A 24,188-nucleotide genomic window follows, 5' to 3' on the forward strand; every position below is an offset into this window, starting at 1 on the left:
ATTTTCTAATGGGAACAGTCTTTATTTTACAGCTAAGTCTTATTTCTGCTCTTTACTTTGGGATATATCATCTGCGTAAAAGATGTATGGGAGAGAGTCAGCCTTGTTCCTCAATATTAGCTCAGAACTTGGTGAAGGAAGGAAGGAAGGAAGAAGAGAGGAAGGGAAAAAAAGGAAGGAAGGAGAAATAAAAAAAAACCAAACTATTTGGTTTCCTTATAGTTCCAAGTTACTCAACCTTAACTAGGCCCTGCTACCCCTTGGTAATCCCGCTATGCATCTCTTATGCCTTCCTTATCCTGCAAACACATGAGTGAGCCTCAACCAAGCTCAGTCAAGCCTGGCCCAAGGCAGAACTGCATATCTGAGCCCAGCTTACATTGCCAGTCTATAGGATATGCTAATTAAGTAGCTGTGGCCTTAAGTCACTCATTTTGGGGGTACTTTCTTATGCATCAAAAGCTAACTAATAGGGGCCAGCCCCGTGGCCAAGCGGTTAAGTTTGCGCCCTCTGCTTCGCAGGCCAGGGTTTCATAGGTTTGAATCCTGGGCACAGACATGGCACCACTCATCAAGCCATGCTGAGGCGGCATCCCACATCTCACAACTAGAAGGACCCACAAATAAAAATACACGACTATGTACCGGGTGGCTTTGGGAGAAAAAGGAAAAATAAAATCTTAAAAAAAAAAAAAAAAGCTAACTAACTAACTAATACAAGTGTGTAACATTGTATTTTCCAAATCTACATTTCCTGGCAATTTTCCCATGTTCCACAAGTCCTCCAAGATTAATACACTGTGTGTCAGGATAACGTGTACAACTGCATCAAACTGTTCTTAGCACTCAGAGAGGTTCTTCTGAGTTGGTGAGTATTTTCTTAGTGTCTCATTACCCATCCTGGGCTTCAAAATTCCAGTTGCATTTGGCGTGCTACAAGATCACACTTCAGGGGCCAGCCCCAAGGCTGCGTGGTTAAGTTCTCGCGCTCCCCTGCGGCGGCCCAGGGTTTCCCCTGTTCGGATCCTGGGCACGGACATGGCACCACTCATCAGGCCACGCTGAGGCAGCATCCCACATGCCACAACCAGAAGGACCCACAACTAAAAATATACAACTATGTACTGGGGTGCTTTGGGGAGAAGAATTAAAAAAAAAAAAAGATGGGCAACAGATGTTAGCTCAGGTGCTAATCTTTAAAAAAAGATCACACTTGGACCTCAACATCAGCTATCAATCATCACAACTCATTTCTTCCTATAACCAGGGAGAGGACTCCACAAGTCTGTGTTAAATTCCTCTTGAGTGTTCCATAACCACAGAAGCTCCTTTAGGTTTGAATGCTCCTTTGAAGAAAGACGCCATTCCTGTCACACTGACCCCCATCAGGTGGCCAAGGACCACTGACTAGCTTTGCAAATTTAGGGAAATTACTTAACTTACTTGTGTGGGTTCTTAGTGTCCCCACCCATAAGATGGGGATAAAAGTAATAGAACTTGCCTTACAATGTTGTCAAGAGGATTAATGAGTTAATAAAGGTAAAATACTTAGAACCTGGCATCTAGGAAAGCAAGCCAATATCATTATTATTGAGTATTGTAATTTCTCTCCTTTTCCTTCTGCTCTGGATTTTATCAGCTTTCTTTCCTCTTCCATCTTTCTCTAGGGAGAACAGGATGCTAACCTGATAGGCTATTTTCTTTCAGGTGAAAATTCCAACAACCCCAATCTTTTTGAAAACTAAGACTTTAGGAATTCATTACCTGTGCTGCCTCAGAGACAGTACAATGATGGCTTTAAAGAACAAGTTTGAAATAGTCTTCCTTTTAAATGGTCAAGGTTTGCCAGCAAGGGCAGGAAAGCTTGTCCAAAGCTAGTAACATTTTTCAAGTTAAAATTTACCAACTTAAAAGTCTTTCAAAATTTCTTTTAGGCCCTGTTGCCCCTAAATGGGATTTCGCTGGGAGGTAGCGGGGTGTTGGGGAAAGGACGGTGAGGGGTGGGAGTTCTGGCCACAGGCAGGCTGTGCACGTGCGGAGAAGTCTCCCGAACCAGATGGATATTAGTGCTGGACAAAATATAACACAATGTTTTTAAACATAAAGTTGAACTCTAAAGAAAGATAGGTAAATTTCTCAGGTGTTAAAAAATTTTTCCTAGATCAACTGAGAAGAGCAGAAAGTGGAAGCACCCACGGCCTTAGGGAGGTGTGAGACCCGGTGTTGGCCTCAGGGGCTGGGGGTTAACATTGGTCGGGCGCGTGCGCGCGCACACACACACATGACTGGAAATGTGGCCCTGGGCTGAGGAGGCAGGGAGTTGGAATTCATTTTGTTTTTACTTTTTATTGTTTTTCCCTAAAATTCTATTGGATTGTTTTTTTCAAGACTTCTTATTCACGGTGTCCTACTTATCCCTTAGTGTCCAAGAAACCTGAAAGGACTATACCTCTGTGAAAAGGGAACTAGAAAAATTTTTCCCACAAGGATCAGGAAAGCTTGTAGTTTGCTTGAGACCCTGGGGAAGGATGATGGTTCGGGGATGGGCTGGGGGGCAGAGGTGGGGAGAGTGAGTTCATGACCAGAAATGAAAACTCCAGACCTGGGCCTGGCCCTGTGGCTGACTGGTCAAGTTCACACATTCTGTTTCGGTGGCCTGGGTTTCGCTGGTTCAGATCCCAGGTGTGGACCTACACACTGCTTATCAACCTATATGCTGTAGCAGGCGTCCCATGTATAAAACAGAGGAAGATGTGCATGGATGTTAGCTCAGGGCCAGTCTTCCTCAGCAAAAAGAGGAGGATTGGCAGCAGATGTTAGCTCAGAGCTAATCTCCCTCAAAAAAAAAAGGAAAGGAAAGGAAAAAAAACCCTCCAAGCCTGTGTCACGTGTATGAAGTGGGAAGTGATGCTCACAAGTTGGTGCAGGAATCAAAAGCTAGTAAAAGTAACACAAAAACTCAACACTAACTTTTTTAGGAGAATTGCAAGTATCTTCTCTCAGATTGTGGGTTGTCTTTTAACTCTGCTTATGATGGCTTTTATTATACAAAAGTTGTTTTGTTTTGTTTTTAAAGATTGGCACCTGAGCTAGCAACTGTTGCCAATCTTTTTTTTTTCTGCTTTTTCTCCCCAAATCCCCCCAGGACATAGTCGTATATTTTAGTTGTGGGTCCTTCCGGTTGTGGCATGTGGGACACCACCTCAGCATGGCCTGATGAGCGGTGCCATGTCTGTGCCCAGGATCCAAACCAGTGAAACCCTGGCCTGAGAAGCAGAGCGTGCAAACTTAACCACTCGGGCACGGGCTGGCCCCTACAAAAGTTTTTAATTCTAATGCAGTTCAATCTTTTACTTTATGGTTTGGGCTTTTTGTGTCTTGTTTCAAAAACCCTTCTCTACAGGGGCTGGCCCCGTGGCCAAGTGGTTAAGTCCGTGCGCTCCGCTGCAGGCAGCCCAGTGTTTCGTTGGTTCGAATCCTGGGCACGGACATGGCACTGCTCATCAAACCACGCTGAGGCAGCGTCCCACATGCTACAACTAGAAGGACCCACAACGAAGAATATGCAACTATGTACTGGGGGGCTTTGGGGAGAAAAAGGAAAAAATAAAATCTTTAAAAAGAAAAAAAAAAAAAGCCCTTCTCTACCATGATATCATAGAGACGATGTCATACAGTTTCTTCTAAAGTGTTTAAAATTTTACTGTTCACATTTAGATCTTGAATCCAACTGGAATCTACTTTTTGATATAGTTTTGGATATGTTTTGAGGTAGGGATCTAATTTTAGCTCTTCCATTTGGATGGCCAATTATTTCAAAATTTCTTACTCAATAGTTCTTTCCCTACACGTCTATGATGCCATGTTAGTCGTAAACCAATTTCTTTGATAGACGTGTGCTTATTTGTTATTTTCTACCATTGTTTTATCTGTCCATCTCTCTGCCAAATTTACTTACTATGTCTTTATAATAAATCTTAATATTTGGTAGTACGATTCCCCTCTTCTTACTGTGACCTGTGAAAAGTCTGAGAATATATCCTATGTGCAAGCTAGTGTTAGCCTGTCACTGTTCCAAGGATACAAGCAGAAGACACGAGGGGCTGGTGAATCAGACGCAAAGGGCTGTATTGCTCACAGCACAGCAGGCAGCATAACCTTCACGTTCACCGCAGTTACTCTTGTCCTCAAGTCCCACATGTGACATGGAAGAGCTGAGATGAATTCGGCACACATCACAGTGAGGAACCCAAGCTTAGGAAGCCCCACACTTTGAAAGGGGTTGCTAGCAAACCTGCCTATCTTTAACCCCAGAGGGAGACATTTCTTACATATCCGGGACATGAAGCAAATCTGCGCTACCCCCTGGAGCGAGACACTATCTCTATCTTCCAAAGTTGTTTGCTACATAAACGTCCTTGAAAAGATAGTTCAGAAAAAAATCTGTCACTACAATTAGGATATACAACTATGTACTGGGGCTTTGGGGAGAAAAAAAAAAAGAGAAAGATTGGCAACAGGCGATAGCTCAGGGCCAATCTTCCTCACCAAAAAGAAAAAAAGATCTGTCAGTGTCTCTGCTCAGAAGATGTGCAGAAGTGCAAGACACCAATGGACAATTGTCTCCCAACATTTATTATTTTTCAATATTATTTTGCATATTATGGCTGTTTACTGTTCCATATGAATGTGAAGATCAATTTGTATAGTTGTTTTGGGTAGCACTATGCTACTAGATTTAAAGCTATCCACATCACTTAAAAATGTGTTCTTATGGACCTTGAAGGTATTATGTTAAGTGAAATAAGCCAGATAGAGAAAGACGAACTCTGTGTGACTCCACTCATAGGTGGAAGTTAAACATAGAGACAAAGAGAACTGATTGGTGGTTACCAGGGGAAAGGGGGGGTGGGGGGAGGGCACAAAGGGTGGAGTGGTGTACCTACGACATGACTAACAATAATGTACAACCGAAATTTCACAAGGTTGTAAACTATCATAATCTTAATAAAAAGTTAAAAAAAAGTGTTCTTTACAACCACATATAATAATGTCTTATAATTAATAACTGTAATTGTAGGTATGCAAAGCAATTAACAGTTTAAAAAAAGATCACAAAACAAAAAAAATAGTTTAAAAAACAAACAAAACAACAACAGCAATAATAACAACAGCAACAAAATAGCGAACCCCCCAGGACCTCACAGAAGTAAATACAAAGTTGCTTTGTAACCATAGATCTACAAAGTAGGTCACAAAGAGACTCCCATAAATTAAATACATAAATAAATAAACCTCTGCCAAAAATAAAAACAAGCAAATTCACAAACACTAGAAAACAATCCACCATGAGGGACAACCAACGAGCACAACAAACTGAGGACACAGCATCTCAAGAACTTTAGCTTACAGGACAAGCTGAAAGAGAGAATAAAACAAGCATATTGAAAATTATTCACAGACAAAAAGCAAAAATGGGAACCAAGAGGATGGAATGGGATTCTAATAGTAAAAAATAATTTAAAAAAGGATGATTTGAAGAAAGGTCAAAGAGAACTTCTAGAAACTAAATGTTCTATATATATATATATATATATATATATATATATATATATATATAAATTTGAAACTCAAAAAAAGGTTAAATTGCAGATTAGAAAAAACTAAAGAGAAATCAGTGAACTGGAAGATAGCTCTGAGGAAATTGCTGAAAAAGCGACACAGAGATAAAGAAATGGAAAACAAGAAGTGTATACTTAATATCATAACAAAACTACAGAACAGCAAGGACAAAAAAAAATCTTACAAGCAATCAAATAGTGAGCAAAAGAAGCCATCAAATAGTGAACCAAAGACACAACCTCACTTTTATGAAGTTCAAGAATAGGCAAAACTAATGTATGATGTTGGGTGTTAAAATAGTGGTTATCTTGGGGGGTGGGGTGGGGAAGGGTTCGATCTAGAAAGGGGCAGCAGGAGGTGCCCTTTCACATACTGGGAACGCTTTCTATCTTCATGGTTACCTGGATATATAAATGTGTGAAAAGTCACTTAGCCATGCAGTTCAGATTTTCCACACTTTATTGTATGTATACTAAACTTTGATAAAAATACTTTTTTTAAAAAAGCAATCAGAAAGAAAGAACTATCTACAAAAGAATGACAACTTGATTAACAGCACACTTTTGGTCAGAAATAAAAAAGGCCAGAATATAATTCAACAGTGACTTCAAAGTGCCGGGGAAAATAAATGTCTATGTAGGGCCCTTTATCTGGCAGGACTATTATGAACGAATGAAAGTGACGAAAGACATTTTCAGGTCAAGACTTCAACCACCTCTAAAATACGTGCTTTGGCAAGAAGAGGTGGGACGGGAGAATTAAAACAGATGATATGCTGGTGAATCTACATAAGCATTAACTTTCAAAAACACTGATTTTGGAGAGTTTTAAAAATTAAGTGGATTATCCTGCAGACACATACATGAAAATATGTGACAAGGTTATTCACTGCTGCACTGTTTGAAACAGCACAAATTAGAAACAAGTTCAGTATTCATCAATAGGGGAAATGATTAAATAGATTGCATTATATCCCCACATTAAAATATTATTTGGTTAAAAAGAAGGAAATACACTTTTGAGTATAATCTAGAATAATATATTTGTGTATGAGTCAGATTTTTCTGCATTAACAACTACAACATCTCAGTGGGTTATAGCGATGAACATGGATTTCTCAGACGCACCGTCTACAGGGAAGGAGGAGTGAGTAATTACAAACATTAAAACGCTTTCGCAATTGCTCAGTGAAAAAAGCAGAGTGCAGAACACTGTGTACAGTGTCCTACCATTTGGGTAAAATAAATTAAGACAAAAGAATCCATCACATAATTGTTTTATATACAAGACCTCTGGGAGGATACTCTTGAAACTGGCAAAGGGGTTGCCTTCATGCATCGAAACCGGGTGGCTTTGAATAAGGGTAGACGAGAGACAGTTCACTCTCTATATATCCTTTCGTACCTTTTGAATTTTCTACCATTGGAATATTTTATCTAAGCAAAAATTAAATTTCATGTATTGTTTGCGTGGAGACTAGACATATTAACTTTAAACCTGACTGAGGAAACTTACATGTTAAGATTTTAAGAGTAACCACAAAAAGAATAGGAAATAGCACAGGAAACAAAGAGGGGTAAAAAAAATGATCTTAAGCACTTAACAAAATATGTCTAAAAGCCATTTGTGTTTCCTTTTCTGTGAACTGTCTTTCTGTAGCATTTGCCCCTTTTTTTCTTGGGCCGTTGATCTTTTTTGTTACTGATATTGAGGGGCTCTTTGCACATTAGGGGGTAAGCCCTTTGAGATACAAATTGCTAATATTTTTCCCCAGTTTGTCACAGATTTTATTTCATGTGGGTCAATTTATCAGTCCTTCTTTATAACTTGAGTGGTAGTTAGAAAGTTAGAACTCTTTCCCACTCTAAGATTACAAAAGAATTAATCCCAAATTTTCTTCTAATACTGCTAGGTCTTGTGTCAGTCTTGTTTCTCCACGCAAACTTTTATCTCCTTTGGCAGGAACAATAATGAGTACATCTGCCTGTCATCCATGGGGCCTAATGTCCTATGAGGCTTTTCCCTAATAGTTAGTAAGTTTCTACTGATGGTCTAAAATTTCTCCCTAACCGCCGTTTAGCGTCCTCCATGATCCAAGGCAATTGACAAATGTCTTCACAAACGATTTTGAAAAAATGATTTGATTTCATCCCCATTACAGATAAGGAAATTGAGGTTTAGAGATGTTAAAAAACTTGTCCAAAATCACACAGTTGGAATTGAAACTCAGATAGTCTGGTTACAGAGCCCACACAGCCTTAACCCTGACAGGTTATAATGGTCACAACCTAAAAATATTGATTTCTTTTTCTTTTTAAGAATTACTGTGAACATCTGGGAAATAAGGGCAGTAAAAAATACTGGTGTTCTAAAACAGAGATGCAAACACTAAATGGGTGGATTATGAGACATAATTTATGTCTAATTTGTTCATTTATCTGACAATAGTAATACTTCGTGTCATTCTTTCAACAAGAAGATATTTTAGCTGTTAAAATAGCATTTGTCCTATATACTGGAATGGGAGGGATAATGATGTATATGCAATATTATTTGCTGCTATGTTATATCTGAAAAGCGGATGCAGAACAGTGTGCTACCATTTGTGAGCAAATGCGTAATATTTCAACTTATCCAGCCTTTTGAGTTTTCTAAATTCTGAAAATTGCCTATTCAATAGCTCTTTCAAAATTGTGATTGTCAAGATTCTCCCGAAGTGTGCATATCTTGCCACAAGCTCAGGATCCGTTTCATCTGCAAGGTCAATCCATTCAACTGGAACTAACTTCATTCTTTTAGGTTTCCGCTCATCAGCCAGCCTCTGGCTTGTGCTGCTAACTGGTGATTCTTGAACTCTCAGATCTTTTTCTTATCATGATAGAAATGATATTCATGATAGAAAATACCACTGACCAAACTTTGTGTGACTTCTTTCAAAATCTTTTCCTATGTCTTACTTTGTGAAATTGATCCAGCCTGTTGCTTGCCACAGAAATGCATACTCCAGGGCAAATTTCATGGCCACGACACAATGTCACAGCTTTCTGTCAGCATCCTTTCCACAGAAGGTGCTAAATGCGTACTCTCTGATGAGACGTAGGATGTAGATCTCAAGTGAGACTATCCTTCTTGAGAAACAGCACAAACTCATCCTCATTTAAGTCTGGTATCTTATCAACAAAGATTGTGGTTCCAGTTCTGGTTTGCACCCTGTATGAAGGAAGATCGTCATATTTCCTCTGACTTGTGGTTACAGCCACCGCGTTGCTGGGCCACTCAAGCAAAGACTTTGTCAGATCTCTCTGTGGATTCTTGCACCTGCTTCACATTGCTCCCTTTGTTTATTGGTCTTTATAACTCAACACAAAAATGTAATTTTGGTCTAGAACAGGCGAGGAATCCCTAAGAGCCTGCAGGTGTGACAAATCACTTTCTTTTAACTGTTGGAGCCCAAGAGAGCTCTCTGAGGGCATCAAGCACGCTTTCATCAAGGTTGACATAAACTAATAATCCTGTCTGAAATTGTCCATCAACTCCTCCCACCCTCTTCTTGCAGTATTCTGAGTGAGAGACCCTGGATACATCGATTCATTCCTCTTTTTGAGTGAACCCCACTGCCATTTGCCTGATCACCCTCTTATTCTGCAGGGCAGAGCAGGAGTGGGCAACTGGCTGGTGGTAACTAACCCATAGCACCTGGAAAGCAACTAGGGATGTGAGCGCCACCCCTCCCCAACTCATATCACATATTCTTGCCAAAAAAACAAACTTGAATCAGATCATGCTTCTCGATCTTCTATATATCACTTTACAAGAAATGTAAGCACAGAGAAACACACGTCCATGAGGAAGCAATTAGCAAAATCCAAAATCTGAGAAATCGTACAGGACAAATGATTCGGTAGTGTGGAATAAATTACAAAAAATGAAAAAAAAGAAAAAATAGATGAATTTATAGATTAAAAGAGATTTAAGAGACCTATCAACCAAATGCAACAAGTGGATGCCATTTGAAAACTGATTCAAGCAAAGTGTAAATAACATGTATGAGACAAATGGGGAAATTGGCCCACTGACTGGATAATTGGTGATGTTAAGGAATTGTCAACATTTCTAGGTGGTAAAATGGTAGTATGGTTGTGAGTGTGTGTAAATCCTATCTTTTACAGACACATACTGAAATTTTTTTTTTAAAGATTGGCACCTGAGCTAGCAACTGTTGCCAATCTTTTTTTTTTCCCTGCTTTTTCTCTCCAAATCCCCCCAGCACATAGTTGTATATTTTATTTTATTTTATTTATTTATTTTTTAAAGATTTTATTTTTTTCCTTTTTCTCCCCAAAGCCCCCCGGTACATAGTTGTATATTCTTCGTTGTGGGTCCTTCTAGTTATGGCATGGGGGACGCTGCCTCAGCGTGGCTTGATGAGCAGTGCCATGTCCGTGCCCAGGATTCGAACCAATGAAACACTGGGCCGCCTGCAGCGGAGCACGAGAACTTAACCACTCGGCCACAGGGCCAGACCCCATAGTTGTATATTTTAGTTGTGGGTCCTTCTAGTTGTGACATGTGGGATGCCACCTCAGCATGGCCTGATGAGTGGTGCCATGTCCGCGCCCAGGATCCAAACCAGCGAAACGGTGGGCCACCAAAGCAGAGCATGTGAACTTAACCACTTGGCCACTGGGCCGGCCCCCATTCTGAAATATTGACAGATGCAGTGACAGGTCTGGGACTTGCTTCCGAATTGTCGCGTAGCAAGATGGGGAGTGAGTGGGATTTAAATTAAGGAGATTGGCCATGAATGGAGGGTTTGCTACAGCTGGGTGAAGGGTACGTGGAGGTCCATTGTACTATTCTTTGTATATGTTTGAAATTTTCCATATAAGTTTTACAAGAAAAAGACAGGTGAAAGACCACTGAAGTCACTGAAGGTTCTGGGCAGCTGTTTTGAAGGGGCGGTGTGCAGTCAGTTGGAGGGAGGGCAGCTGGGGAATTGAGTGGGAAAACTGATTTGGGGCTGGGCTGCACTGAATGCCATTTGAGGACATCTGAGTAAGAAAGTCCAAGTGGATGGGTGGTAATACAGGATGGGAACGTGGGAGAGAAGTCAGCTGTCCTGCACTTAGGACAGTGACAGCCATGAGCATAAAGCTTTCGGGGGCAGAGAATCATTGATTATACCTCATGGAATAAACGACTTAGTAGGGTTCACAGAGAAAAAAAGGAACCCTGCTGAATCAGCAAAGCACATAATGGGCCCGAGCCTCCACCTCCAGTTTGCTTTTGTTTCATTGAATGATGGAACTCTCAGCGAGATGGAGCTACATTTCACTCCTGCCACCTGGAGATTTTTTAAAAGCTTTTTTCCAGTTAAGGTGAAATAGTTCAGAACAATGTATTTTAAGGACACAATCAGGCTCGTCATCTCTGTCAACTGCAACCCTAACTTCCGTTTGGAAGTTGCACAAGGCTATTTTGAAATGGTTTCAAAAGCTATTTAGACCTGGAGCTGGCTCTTAGGTCTGTGTGCTCAACTCCATTTTGCACCAGGTTTGGGCCAAACACCAAAGTGGCTTTAACTGGACCTGAGTGGAAGGTGTGACAGCTGTTTCTCAAGTTTATTTTCAAGGACCTACGCAAGGGAGGCAGGTCAATAGAGGCCAGATTCTCCAACGCTGCTCTTCATCCTGGTGATCACGCGCTCTTGTCAGAGGGCCTCCCCTCTCCAGACAGTTGTCTTTCTCCTGCAGTTAATCTGAGTCGTCATTGCACTCTGCTTACATGGAGAAGTCTCAGGAAGAAGTGATGTTATTTTAAACTTTGATTCTCATCTGCCTAGGAGTGTGACATCTTGCTTTCAACAGTTGAGTTAATCTACACAAATGCTTGTGGCCAAGAATGGAACCAAACGATGGTGCAGGAAAATGATATGCAAATAGCCCCCCAGAGCCAAACTGTTTTGAACAGAAATGTACGGAATTTCAACTTGATAATCTTGAAAAAGGTGGTCCAAAAGGGGGCGTTACTGAACTGCTTGCCCACAGCTCAAATACTTTCATCTTGCAATGCAGCACACGACATTGCAATTATCTGCGTACGTGCGTGTTTTCCAAGCTGGGCTAACTTTGAGATTAGGATGCATGTTTATTACCAGTATGCAGAAAAGTCCCTGGCTCACAGCAGGATTCAACCATGACTCAATCAGTGAACATATGAATGAAGCCACAAATAGCTCTGAGGATTTGGTCTTTTAGGATGTAGAAATTACAAATATGACTTAGATGCCATCCTTTCAAAATCCCTTCAAAGTAGGACATACACATTTGTTCCATCACTTAAAGCATTTATTGAAACCATGGGTTTCCAAAGTCATGAAATAACAATACTTTCTCTCGATAGCATGAGCATTAAGGTAAATTGATGAGATAAATGAGAGGCACTCCCAACGTTTCTTACAGGAAAGAGGAACAGCTGTTATTTCACTGAGAGACCACAAAGAGAAAAAAAAAAAACAGTTGGCCTGCATTTTCTCCTGCAAGTCAGTCTCTCAGACTTCACTTGGGATTTGTTCTTTCCAGGAACCGAAAGAAAATGGGCTGTCACCTCTACACTCAAATTGGACAGCATTCCCCCAGCAGGTTTAGCTGTTAGCACGCAGAGGGACTGCCGTGCCTGCGCTCACTCCTCATCACGCCTTACTCCCCTGCAAAACATCTTCCTGGCATCTGCAGGCCACGTGGTTCTGCCCTGCTTGCCCCTAGTTTCAGCACACACCCCTTTCAGGCTGCAAGACAAGGCGCGCTATGAACACAAGGCTGCCCCTCTTTGGTACAAAGTGTTTTTCTTCCTATCTCAGATCTTAGGTCTTCTAAGAGGGCTGGTTGAGCATTCTGCCCAAGAGAATCGCCAATGATTTATTGTTGCGGATAGTGCCCTTTATGGATTTCCACATAATTTAAAGACCTGCAGCATGAAATGAACTCTGAGACCATTTAGTGACATTTCTTCATTTTAAAAATAACAAAATTATCACCCAAAGTCCACAGTTTACATTAGGGTTCACTCTTGGTGTTGTATGTTCTATAAATTTGGACAAATGTTTAAAAACACGTATTCACTATTACAGTATCATACGCAGTATTTTCACTGCCCTGAAAATCCTCTGTTCCGCCTATTTAGCCCTCCTTACCCCCTTAACCCTGACAAACAATGACCTTTTACTGTCTCCACAGTTTGGGTGATAATAATGTATCAATGCAGGTTCATCACTTTTAACAAATGTACCACTCAAGGGGGATGTTGGCAATGGGGGAGGCTGTGCGTGTGTGGGGCCAGGGGACATATGGGAAATCTCTGCACCTTCCTCTCAATTGTACTGTGAACCTACAACTGAGGTAAAAAACTCTTTGTAGAGAGGACACAGTGCTAACATTTTTTTCAGAGTACAGTTTGAGACTAGAAAACAGTATAAAGCAAAAATAAACATAGCTTCTACAATGAAGCAGCTGCTAGAATCTATCGAATATTGCAGGTTTAAGAGTTCTGGTAGGGCACAAACTATGTATCACTAAGATATAAAAACCTTTTTTCCTTTACTTTAGAAAACATTATCAATCGTATTGTCATTTTTCATTGTTCTGAAACTGTTAATAACCATTTAGGTTAAGAAGAAGAAGAATAATAATCGGTAATCATTTGCTTTAAAAATAGAAAATCATATAAAATATATAAAGTATATAAAGAACAGCTTGGTCCTAGCTCAGGGGTACTCAATGGCAGTCATTCTGGAAGGTTATAAGGCCATCGGTTATGAGGAGGGCAGAAGGCACAGATTAAATAATAAACCTGGAAAAGGATATCTATTATAATAAAGTCCGGTTTTAGATTTTAATCACGTAGAAGCAAGGCAAAAACATTACAGTCAGGTAAATAGTTATTGCCTCTAGTCCCTGCTGCCTCACGACCAAGAATTACATTAAATTGCGCTACAGCAAAGACTGGACAAAAAGTACTTTGCAAGTTTCCAACAGCCAATTGTTTGATTCAGGATTTAAAGAGATAAAATGAATGTTAACACATTGAACAAAGATGGTTAAGCTGTTTTTTCCTAGCATATATACAATGTATAACAGTGTATTATTAGAACCAGAAAGTTTTAGGTCAAAAAACGCTTATTTTTTTAAAGTATCTTTTGCTCCACTTTACAGGTTCCTGTGAATTGTATTTCCCCTAAACATGAACACAACATCTGATCTGTTCATTTATTTTACTTTATAAGCAATTGATAGAAAGGTAAACAAATGTAAATATATATATACCCAAGAAGTGGCTATCCTACACATGACAGCCCAGAATTTGGTAACTGTATACGTTTTCTGGCTATTTCAATAATTCATAAAAACAATTATGGAGAAGCCATATTTGTTATTTATTCTAATTAAAGCGTATTAATTATAATATATTTTTGAAAGTTAGTTATCTTTAAAATCTTCATTTTTTAATTCAGATAATACCCAGGCTCAACCTTTTAATAGGAATCTTGGTTTTTTAGGTCTTGGCCATCTTTTCTTTATTCACTTTAAAGATCAAACACAGAACAATGAGGAATGTAGGTCTATTAAAAAACATATAAATACTTGTAGTGATAGCTTCAATCATTTGGCCCTCAAAAACATTGCTTAACAAATCAAGTTCAGCTCAATTGTATGTAACTGGAATTACGCCCAAGGCTGGAATATTTCACTCTGCCTTTGGCTGCAGGTTATACTTCTGTGGCTGGAAAAAACATTCTTCAATAGCACTGACTAGTTCATTTAGTTCTTTCTTCAGCTGCTCAGGATCACTGGAAAATAAGGGGAAGAAAATTCCAGATGAGTGGATTATTCCAAAGCATATTTTAACTCGCACATTGATCAAGTAACACTAAAATTTAACCTTAAGAGGAGGGCTAAATGAGACAAAACAGAACTCCAGCGACTTCAGCAGGGGAACGCATCTGTTAACTGGGACAAAAACTCCCGTGAGACAATATCCATTATTTTCCCCAAAAGTTTTCCCCAAGTTTCTACTATAAACTAAATTATCCCTTTGCACTTTTCATAAGAGTTTTAAAGAAACGCAACGTTTGGCCTAGCACCCATACAAGAGCTACAACGTTGGTACTTAGTGCAGAGAAAACTTTCAGGACTCCCGCTGTTACTACATCTTGCTGAACTTTTACAAACGACGTCTCTAAGTCTCCGGTCTCCCAGGATACGAATGTTCCTGATCTTGTCTGCCCTCAACTACTGGAAGCCAAGCTGCAGCCTCATCTGAAAGGCTTCCTAGAATGGACGGAGACCGGGAGCCGCCTACTGGGCCCGCTAGTCACACCCCTGAAACTCACAGGCCTCGGGTTTATCTTTTTTATTCTACCTCCGGAACAAAAGGGTCACAACTAAAGTATAAACAAGAACCTGGGGAACCAGATCCCTTTAAGGAAATCAAGTTTTCAAGCACGTGGAAAATACTAATTTATATGCAAACAATTAGAAGGTTGATAATAGATAAAACATAATTGTAATTAGACAGGTTTCCAGCAGCTTCTATGTTGGGCTACTAACAGAATGTGAATTACTCTAAGTACTTAAAGACAAAAAAGCTGAATTAAAAAAACTAAATCCTTCAATTCCAACTTTCATTACTTCATACTTGACCATCTTTAATATATGCAAACTTTATTTTAATGAAAATTGCAATCCTTGCAATTTAGTTAAGATCATTTTTACATTGTAATAGCTAGCCAGTACAACTAAAACAATCCATTTTATTACAGACATTAATTCTGGCTCTTCTACTTACTAGCTGTGTGCCCTTGGGCAAATAGCCTCTTGAAGGCCCAGATTCCTCATTTATAAAATTGGGATAAAGACTTCATCTTCTCAAGAGAGTTGTACAGATTGAGATAAATTATATAAAGCAATTAGCACAGAACCTGGCCCAAAAACCTCAATAAATGTAGCTACCATTATAATTATTTTTATCCCCACTGGTAACATATAAGGTAATTATGCTTCATAAGCACATATGAATCACACAGTTCTTTTTTTCCTTCCCCATAAATGTGCTTTGATGAAAATAACAGTTCTCAGGAAGGCACATAACTATTGTTTTGTTTTGTTTTTACAATATACCTAAAACTAAAACTCATCAGTGAATTTTCTATACATCTACGTATGTGTGTACATATATCTCCTACCAGTTTGTTTCTCTGTTAGAACTCTGTCTAATTATTATCTAAACCTTGAGATCGTAAAAGAATGTCCTTGTTCTTAGGAGATGCATACTGAGGTCCATGGCTTTCTTTCAAATGGCTCAGAAGAAAAAAAAAAAACCCAAATAAAATATATATGGAGAGAGAGAGCAAAAATCACAAGATACTGCTGAGTCTAGGCTGGGGTAGGCAAACTACAGATTGTGGCCTGTTTTTGCAAATAAAGTTTTATTAGAACATAGCCACACCCACTCCTTTATATATACGGCTGTTTTCCCTGCTATAACAACAGAGCTGAGGAGTTGTAACACAGATCATACGATCTGTAAACCCTAAAATATCTACTATGTGGCTCTTTACTGAAAGTTTGCCAATCCCTGGTCCAAGTAAAGGGTATGTGGGTATTTGCTTCGCTATTATTTCAACATTTCTGTAGGTTTGAAATTTTTCAAAATAAAAAGTTGGAGAAAACTAAAGACATTTACCCCAACAAAAATATTTTTTAAAAGCAAGACTTATACTTGAAAGGATTTTCCATTCTAAAGGATTAGTAAGTTGTGGAATTCTATGAATCAATGATGTTCATGATATAAAATATATTAATAATATTTAAGGTTATCCGAAAATAAGGAAAGCTCAGCCAGGGCTTTATTGCCGCTGTGCGTTAGCTGTGCTGACTTGCCTGAGCACAGACAGCAGATCCACTGACTGGCCTGCTACCCAAGGTCCCATTTAATAAATGCAAGCAGCATTTCAGTGAATATAATAAAAGGACAATTTTTCAAACTATTTTCAGCAATTTATGAATTAATATTTGAATTCAAGTCCACTCAATAAGCCACATGAAAAATGTAAATACTGTAAGTCCTTAAACATTAAATAGTATTGTTATTATAAAGGAAAGTTTTCTGAAATATTAGATACATTTTCACAAGATAATGAAAAAGAAAAGACAAATATGTAGAGAAAACATCTTTAAATTGGACTAATGTCCACTCGTTTTCAAAAGAATGAGATGTAGAAATATGAAAGTACTAAGGAGAATTACCGAAAACATCAATGAAAAACCATACTCAATATAGTAACAAATAGCTTATTATGTAACACAGATGGAAAGATTGATACATGCACAATATTACAATAAAATGTTCGTAATACAGAACATGTAGAAAAATGAGCTATTTTATGTGTTTGTTGAAGTTGCTTAATAGTTGAGTTTTTGCCTTTGAGCACAAAAAGGTTTTAAATGGGAATCCATAGCAAAATTTCTTCCACAGTGCCATGATTTCTTCAATATGTTTGAAGATCGTGAGGTCTGAGGGCCACCGTCATGACTTTGACAGTTGGCCTGGTGCTCTTATTCAGAAGAACCAGGGCCCATTTGGGTGTGGAACGCCATGGCCCCATGATAAACTGGCGGAAGGGTGAACATAAGGAGTCCTTGTATCCATGTTTTATAGTTTTGTTTTGCTCTAACATTTCTTCCTTTGCTACCAGGACTCCCTTCTGTCTGCCTAAGAAAAGCCTACCTGTAACAATTCTTTCCTTACTGCTCTAATTTGCTACATTTAATCTGCCTGTTGGCTTGCCGATTTAAGAAGCTCAAAAATTTTCCTCTGCTTTTATTTCCACATGGTGCAAATTTGATTCACAAGGTCAGAAAAACTCCTCTGTGAGCAGAGCTTTGGTTTATGTATGTTCTAACAACTACCTAGACCCGTGCTGTCTTCTGCAGTAGCCATTAGCCACCTGCAGCTATGGAGCGCTTGAAATGTGGAGTGCAACTGAGGAACTGAATTTTTAATTTAATAAAAGTTTACTTAGTTAAAATTCAAATTTAAAACTAACGTTTGATTCAGTTATTGGAAAACAGGTACTTTTGGAGCAACCTAGGTATTAAAATCTGCTTTTTCAAGTGTAAATTTAATGAACTCTAAATACAGATCAAGTATTTCTGAAAAAATTTAGCATTTGAATTGAGATATGTGGTAAGTATAAAATAAAGACACTGTGGAAAAAAGTGAAAGATCTCATTAATAATTTTTATGTGGATTATATGTTGTAATGATAATATTTTAATATTCTAAGTTATAAAACATATTATTAAAATTAATTTTATGGGGCCACCCAGTGGCATAGTGGTTAAATTTACACACTCTGCTTCTGTGGCCTGGGGTTCACTGGTTCGAATCCTGGGCACAGACCTACACATCATTCATCAAGCCATGCTGTGTGGCAGCATCTCATATACAAAATAGAGGAAGATTGGTACAGATGTTAGCTCAGGGCCAGTCTTCCTCACCAAACGAAAATAATAATAATAATAATAATTTTACCTATTTCTTTTCATTACAGTCACGTGTCACTTAACGACAGGGATATGTTCTGAGAAATGAGTCATCAGGCAATTCGGTCATCGTGTGCACATCATAGAGTGTACTTACACAAACCTAGATCGCACAGCCTACTACACACCTAGGCTGTATGGTTCTAATCTTATGGGACCACTGTCACATATGTGGTCTGTCATTGACCAAAACATTGTTATGCAGCACATGACTCTATTTAAAAATGTGTCTAGCAGAAAATTTCCAATTGCCTACGTGGCTCACATTTTATTTCTACTGAACTGTCTTGACTTAATTCACCTTTAAAAAAAATACTACCTCATTCTTAACTGCCTTCTGAATAGGGAGTGCTAGTTAACTGAGTGTTAAATAGGTATGCAAAACCATATTTACACGTGCTAACTACACGTGTTACGGTTGTTGGAAAATGACCAACTCCAACCCAAGATCACAAAAACATGATTCTGAAGCTACCAGACCATCAGTTCTTTGGTGGCAAGGACTCTTTTTGATAGGGCTCTTTATCCCCACCAGGACCCAGCACAGACTTATGCACAATAGGTGCTCAGAGATATTTGCTGAATGCGTGTGCAATGGATTTTAATTTATTGTGTCAGAGATATGGAGAAAAAGAGAAAAACGCATTGGTCCTAGCTTCAAATAAAAAGTACTAGAAAAAGGAAATTTTGTTACTATGACTGAAATTAGAAATCAAATTTTTCCATACAAAGGAAGTTAGAAAAGAAATAAGTAATTAAGTAGGAAGCAAGCACTCTTGTCCCCGAACACTCCAACCAGCTCTTACGATCACGATATTGCTGCAGGTCCTGCAACAAGCTTCCTAATTGAACTACGTATCGGAAAGATGAAATGTTTTACTTAGCATTTGAATTGAACCAATTAGGACGTTGGAGACTAAAAATGACAGCAGCTGCCACACACATCATACCTATTTCCAGGGGGGGCACACAGCTCTGAATAGTACTTGATTTTGGGCTCTGTCCCACTGGTCCGCATGGTGGCCACGCCTCCATTAGCAAAGGTAAAGGTGATCATTTGGCTGCTTTTACTAGTAGGGAGGACCTAGGAATTAATTTACAAACGTTATAAAGTTAAATAGGAACATAAACTGTTCTAGTCTAACTATTTTCCCCTGGATAAGCATGAAAAGAAATGCCAAACACATTGGTTAGAAAAGAACATTTTTGAGGAAATCAAAAAATGTACTCCATATGAATGAAATACTAAATAATTATAATAAGGCGATTTGTAAAAAATTAAGTAACTTTATATATTAGTTTTTTACTTCCCTGGTTCTACTAATTAAAGCTACTAAAGTTTTACTAGAATTCATAAGAAAATGATTTGAATGATTAATAATACATTACAAAAAAAACCCCCCACAACACTAGACCTTATTTCACTTTGCAAAAAAAAAAGTCTATGGAGAGAATCTCTCCATAGACTTTTTTTTGTGTAAGATAAAGCTTCTGGAGGATGTATTCATAGCTAATTGCTCCCCCAACTCCACTAAAATGATAGAAGTAAAAAAAAAAACACAAGGGCAAAGAAGAAAATAGGAAACAGCAGTTGATGGGGTTGCCAACTAATGCTAGAAGCCAGAAAACAGATGGAGGAGCAGAACTGATCTGATGGAATGAGGACAATGACAGCTGAGCATCTGCAGGAGACAGACAAGAACCGGTCAAGGTGCTCGGCAGAACTCTGGCAAAGCTCACTACCTGGAGGCAGCAGGGACTGCAAAGGGCAGGGGCGAGACAAAGGTAGGATTTGAATGGAGGTATGAGGCCTGCCCAGATCCTCACCCTCTGCCCACGCAGTCACCAAACCACCTCATCAGGGGATGGTTTAAATCTCTAGTATAACTGAACCAGAAAGGCTCAGGAGCTGGGGACAGGAGGCATCGTGGAGGGCAGAGTATGGTGAAGACAGAGAGTAAGCCAGAGTCCACACTGAAGGCTAGCACTCCTCCGCCATGCCCCCGCACCTCTCCACTGCTTCTGGGGCCTCAGCAGCCCAACTTACAGCCCTCAGGTGGGAGATGAGGGTGAGAGTCAGGCCTCCCCAGATGGAAGCCCCCATATAAACGTTAATTTGATACCCAGTCTCCATAGAGTGAAGTATGCAGTTGACAAGGATTGTGCTTGTACACAGAGCTTCCAACCAGCTTTTTAGTGCCCAAAGAACAATTAAGGATCACTAGACGCTGGGGAAAAGACATGAGATACACGACAAATTCCAAAACAAACAAACAAAAAACTTGGAGGAAATAAAGACAATACAGAGGAAAAAAGATCTACATTTTTAAAAAGCTATAATTAATATCCTCAAAAGAACTGAGATATTATCTACATGAAATAAGAATAGGATGTTATTTTTAATAAACTAGAGAATAAGAACTGAAATAAATACTCAACAGAAGCACTGAAAGTTAATGTTGAGAAAATCTCCCCAAAAGTAGGACAAGAAGATACAGACGGACAATAGGAAAGAAAGAAACATGGAAAGCAGAGTATTGGTCCTGGAGAGCCAGCATCTAACTAAGAAGTTGTCAGGAAAGGCAGAGCAGGAAATGCAGACGATGGAGAAGAGGGAATGGAGAAGAGAAAATGCAGGTGAAAACTGCCCAGCCTCCTTCTTTGACACAAAATCAAGAAAATTTCTCAGAACTGAAAGAACTGATTCTACAGATCAACAAAGACCCACCAACCGTCTAGAAAAATGAACGAAAAGAGACCCATACTAAAGTACATCACTAAAATTACAGAACCCAAAGTTTAGTGGAAAGTTCCTAAAACCTTCCCATAGAGAAATAAACAAGTTGCAAGGAAAGGACTGAGTAAGTACGACATCAACATCCTTGGATGCTGCACACTGTAGGCTCACTAGGTCCTGAATGAATGAATGACTGCTCAACAGCCACCCTGGAAACTAAACAATAATGAGTGATGCTTTTAAACCTGGGAGTCAATAAAGTGTGAGGGTAGAATACGACATCTTTAGACCTAAAGACCTCCAAAAATTTACCTCCCATTCACTTTTTCTTAGGATGCTACTAGAGGGTGTGATTTAGGAAAATAAATATAAAAAAGAGGAAGTCATGGGGTCCAGGAGCAAAGGCCTCAACCCCAGTGAGTGGAGAAGAGCATTTCCAGAATGACACTGTGCACCCAACCCAGAGAGGAGCTGGCCTTGCCGGATGGAGGGACCGGGGGGAGGTCACTGAAACAAAATGGAACCGATAGAATAGCTGAATTATTGGACCATGTGGAAAACCCTACTGAAAGGTATTTGAAGGACGTGGGAAGAACTGGCGACAGTTAGAGAAATCGAGCCAAAAGAAAGAGCAAAGCAGGGCCAGCCCCGTGGCCGAGTGGTTAAGTTCGCTCGCTCTGCTTCGGTGGCCCAGGGTTTCACCGGTTTGGATCCTGGGTGTGGACATGGCACCGCTCATCAAGCCATGCTGAGGTGGCGTCCCACACAGCACAACCAGAAGGACCTACGACTAGAATATACAACTACGTACTGGGGGGCTTTGGGGAGAGTAAAGAAAAAAAGAAGATTGGCAACAGATGTTAGCTCAGGTGCCAATCTTTAAAAAAAAAAGAACAAAGCAACTATTAATGCTAGGAAAAATAATTTTTTATACAAATCAGGGGAACCCAATCAAAGTACACTACTTAACTAAGCAGGAAACAATAGCTACTAATTATAATCATACAAGCACGGGATCTGATGTCACCAAAAGTTGTGGTATAAATGCATTTTGAGGTTAGGGGAGAAGGGGGAATAGTGGATGTGGGTCGTGTAAGAACTAAATCCTTAACTTTATAATAGAAAATTAATAAAGCCCAACACTGATAAGTCCACACGTTACCATATGAGCACATTATTTAGAAATTTGGTGGTAAATACCAGGAGAGACAACTGAGGGGCACAGTGGCTGCCTCGGCACATGGCAATGAGATGGTAGGGATTACAACTGCCATGGTTTCATCACAGCCCTTTTAATACTATTTGTCTTTTCAACTATATTGTGAGCAGTTGAAAATAAAAACATATAAGAAGGTAAATATCAAAGAAAATGTCTAACATTGAGATTCTTACTCTCCTTCCCTTCCCCCTGCCATGGTTAATGATACTCTTCTGCCATATTTGAGCCTTCTTGTGACTCCAGTGGGGAATCCACATGTTGTGAAGAACACAAACTCATGCTTTACAGCTAACAGCTGCCATACATTCAGACAGTCGCATAAAACTAGCGGGAAAGCAAACTGTGGTTTTCCAAGTGTGGACCAGTAGCCTCAGCACCAGCTGGAACTTGTCAGAAAGGCAAATTCTTGCCCCCCCCCCCCCCCCCGCCCCCGATCTACTCAATCAGAAACGCCAGGGGTGGGCTGCGGCACTTGGTCTTTTAACCAGGCAGCCAGGTGATTCTGATGCTTGCTGAAGTTCAATAACTGCTGAGAGAGAGGAAAAGCTGGATCCGGAGTCAGAAGACCCAGTTTCTACCCAGACCATCACCAACTAGCTGTGTGACTGCAGGCAGATCCTGCACTTCTGAGTGTTTATTTCCTAGTGTGTTAAATGACAGTGTTGGCTTAGATGACTAGTGACAATGCTTTTAGTTCTAACGCAAGATTTTTAACTTTCTATGTATTTTTTTTTTTAAAGATTTTATTATTTCCTTTTTCTCCCCAACACCCCCCGGCACATAGTTGTATATTCTTCGTTGTGGATTCCTCTAGTTGTGGTATGTGGGACGCTGCCTCAGCGTGGTTTGATGAGCAGTGCCATGTCCGCGCCCAGGATTCGAACCAACGAAACACTGGGCCGCCTGCAGCGGAGCGCACGAACCCAACCACTCGGCCACGGGGCCAGCCCCAACTTTTTATGTATTTTTATAGCTAATTTAAAGTAATGCCTACATGCCTAAAATCAGCTTCAATTAATTATATGATTAAATAAGTTAGCTATTCAGAGTATAATAGAAGGTAAAGAGAAGAGTTTGACAAAAGTAGACATTACTTACAGCTTTTTTATCAGGCTGGCTATCATCATAGCCAGTTGTAAGGTCCCTAACGCCAGAAATTTCAAATCTGCCACAAGTTTTTGGATAATTATTCTTCCCATCGTAGTTTCTAAGGTTTTCAAACAATTTTTTAATGGTGTCTTGATCATAGCAGATAAAATATGAAGCTTTGGTAATATGGTAGCCATACCTTTCGAAACAAAATAATAAAATGGGTCATGAGGATATAATACACAGCACGGTGACTAGAATTAATAATACTGTATTGTATATTTGAAGGTTGCTAAGAGAATAGACCTTAAAAGTTCTCATCACAAGAAAAAAATTTATAACTATGTGTGGTGATGGATGTTAACTAGTCTTATGGTGGTGATCAATCTGCAATATATACAATTATCAAATAATTACACTGTACACCTGAAGCTAATATAATGTTCTATGTTAATTATATCTCAACAAAAGAAGAAATGCAAAATGGGAAAAAATAATTCCACATGGTGTACATACACTATGTATTAACCATTATATTCTAAACTAAATGAAATAACCATGACTAACTTCAAAGGGATAATTTAACATTAAAAAAAGGTACAATAATCTCCCCCAGGGATTGCCAAACTGCTGCCTGGCCTTCGGCCTGTATTTTTAAGTAAAAGATCTACTGGAACACAGCCACCCCACACCCATTACATTATGTATTGTCCCCGGCTGTTTCTGCACTACAAAGGCAGAGCTGAGCAATGAAGTTAAAGACTAAATAGATGTTTCATGAACACATTTAATCTTTTTTGACCTCAGACACTGAAAATTACATTCTTCACTTCACCATTTCCGTGACTAATGTTCTCATTTGTTAAGGATTAATGCAATCACAAAGGGTAATACTACTAAGTGGTTAAGTATCGAAAGG

The 24,188-nt window shown here is 39.4% G+C and overlaps 1 protein-coding gene across 1 annotated transcript in view; it reads right to left on the minus strand.

Annotated features, from left to right (window-relative positions):
* Window positions 1-11,947: 11,947 nt before the first annotated feature.
* Window positions 11,948-24,188, minus strand: part of PGM2 (phosphoglucomutase 2) — a 35,511-nt gene continuing 23,270 nt past the window's right edge. Inside the window, exons 12-14 of the mRNA XM_008523027.2 lie at window positions 23,279-23,468; window positions 19,175-19,308; window positions 11,948-14,467 (exon numbers count right to left, since the gene is read on the minus strand). Coding sequence (XP_008521249.1) covers window positions 14,365-14,467; window positions 19,175-19,308; window positions 23,279-23,468 — 427 coding nt within the window. The 3' untranslated portion in view covers window positions 11,948-14,364. The remainder of the gene's footprint in view (window positions 14,468-19,174; window positions 19,309-23,278; window positions 23,469-24,188) is intronic.

This window comes from Equus przewalskii, chromosome 3, assembly GCF_037783145.1.
Source record: "Equus przewalskii isolate Varuska chromosome 3, EquPr2, whole genome shotgun sequence".
Lineage (NCBI taxonomy): Eukaryota > Metazoa > Chordata > Mammalia > Perissodactyla > Equidae > Equus > Equus przewalskii.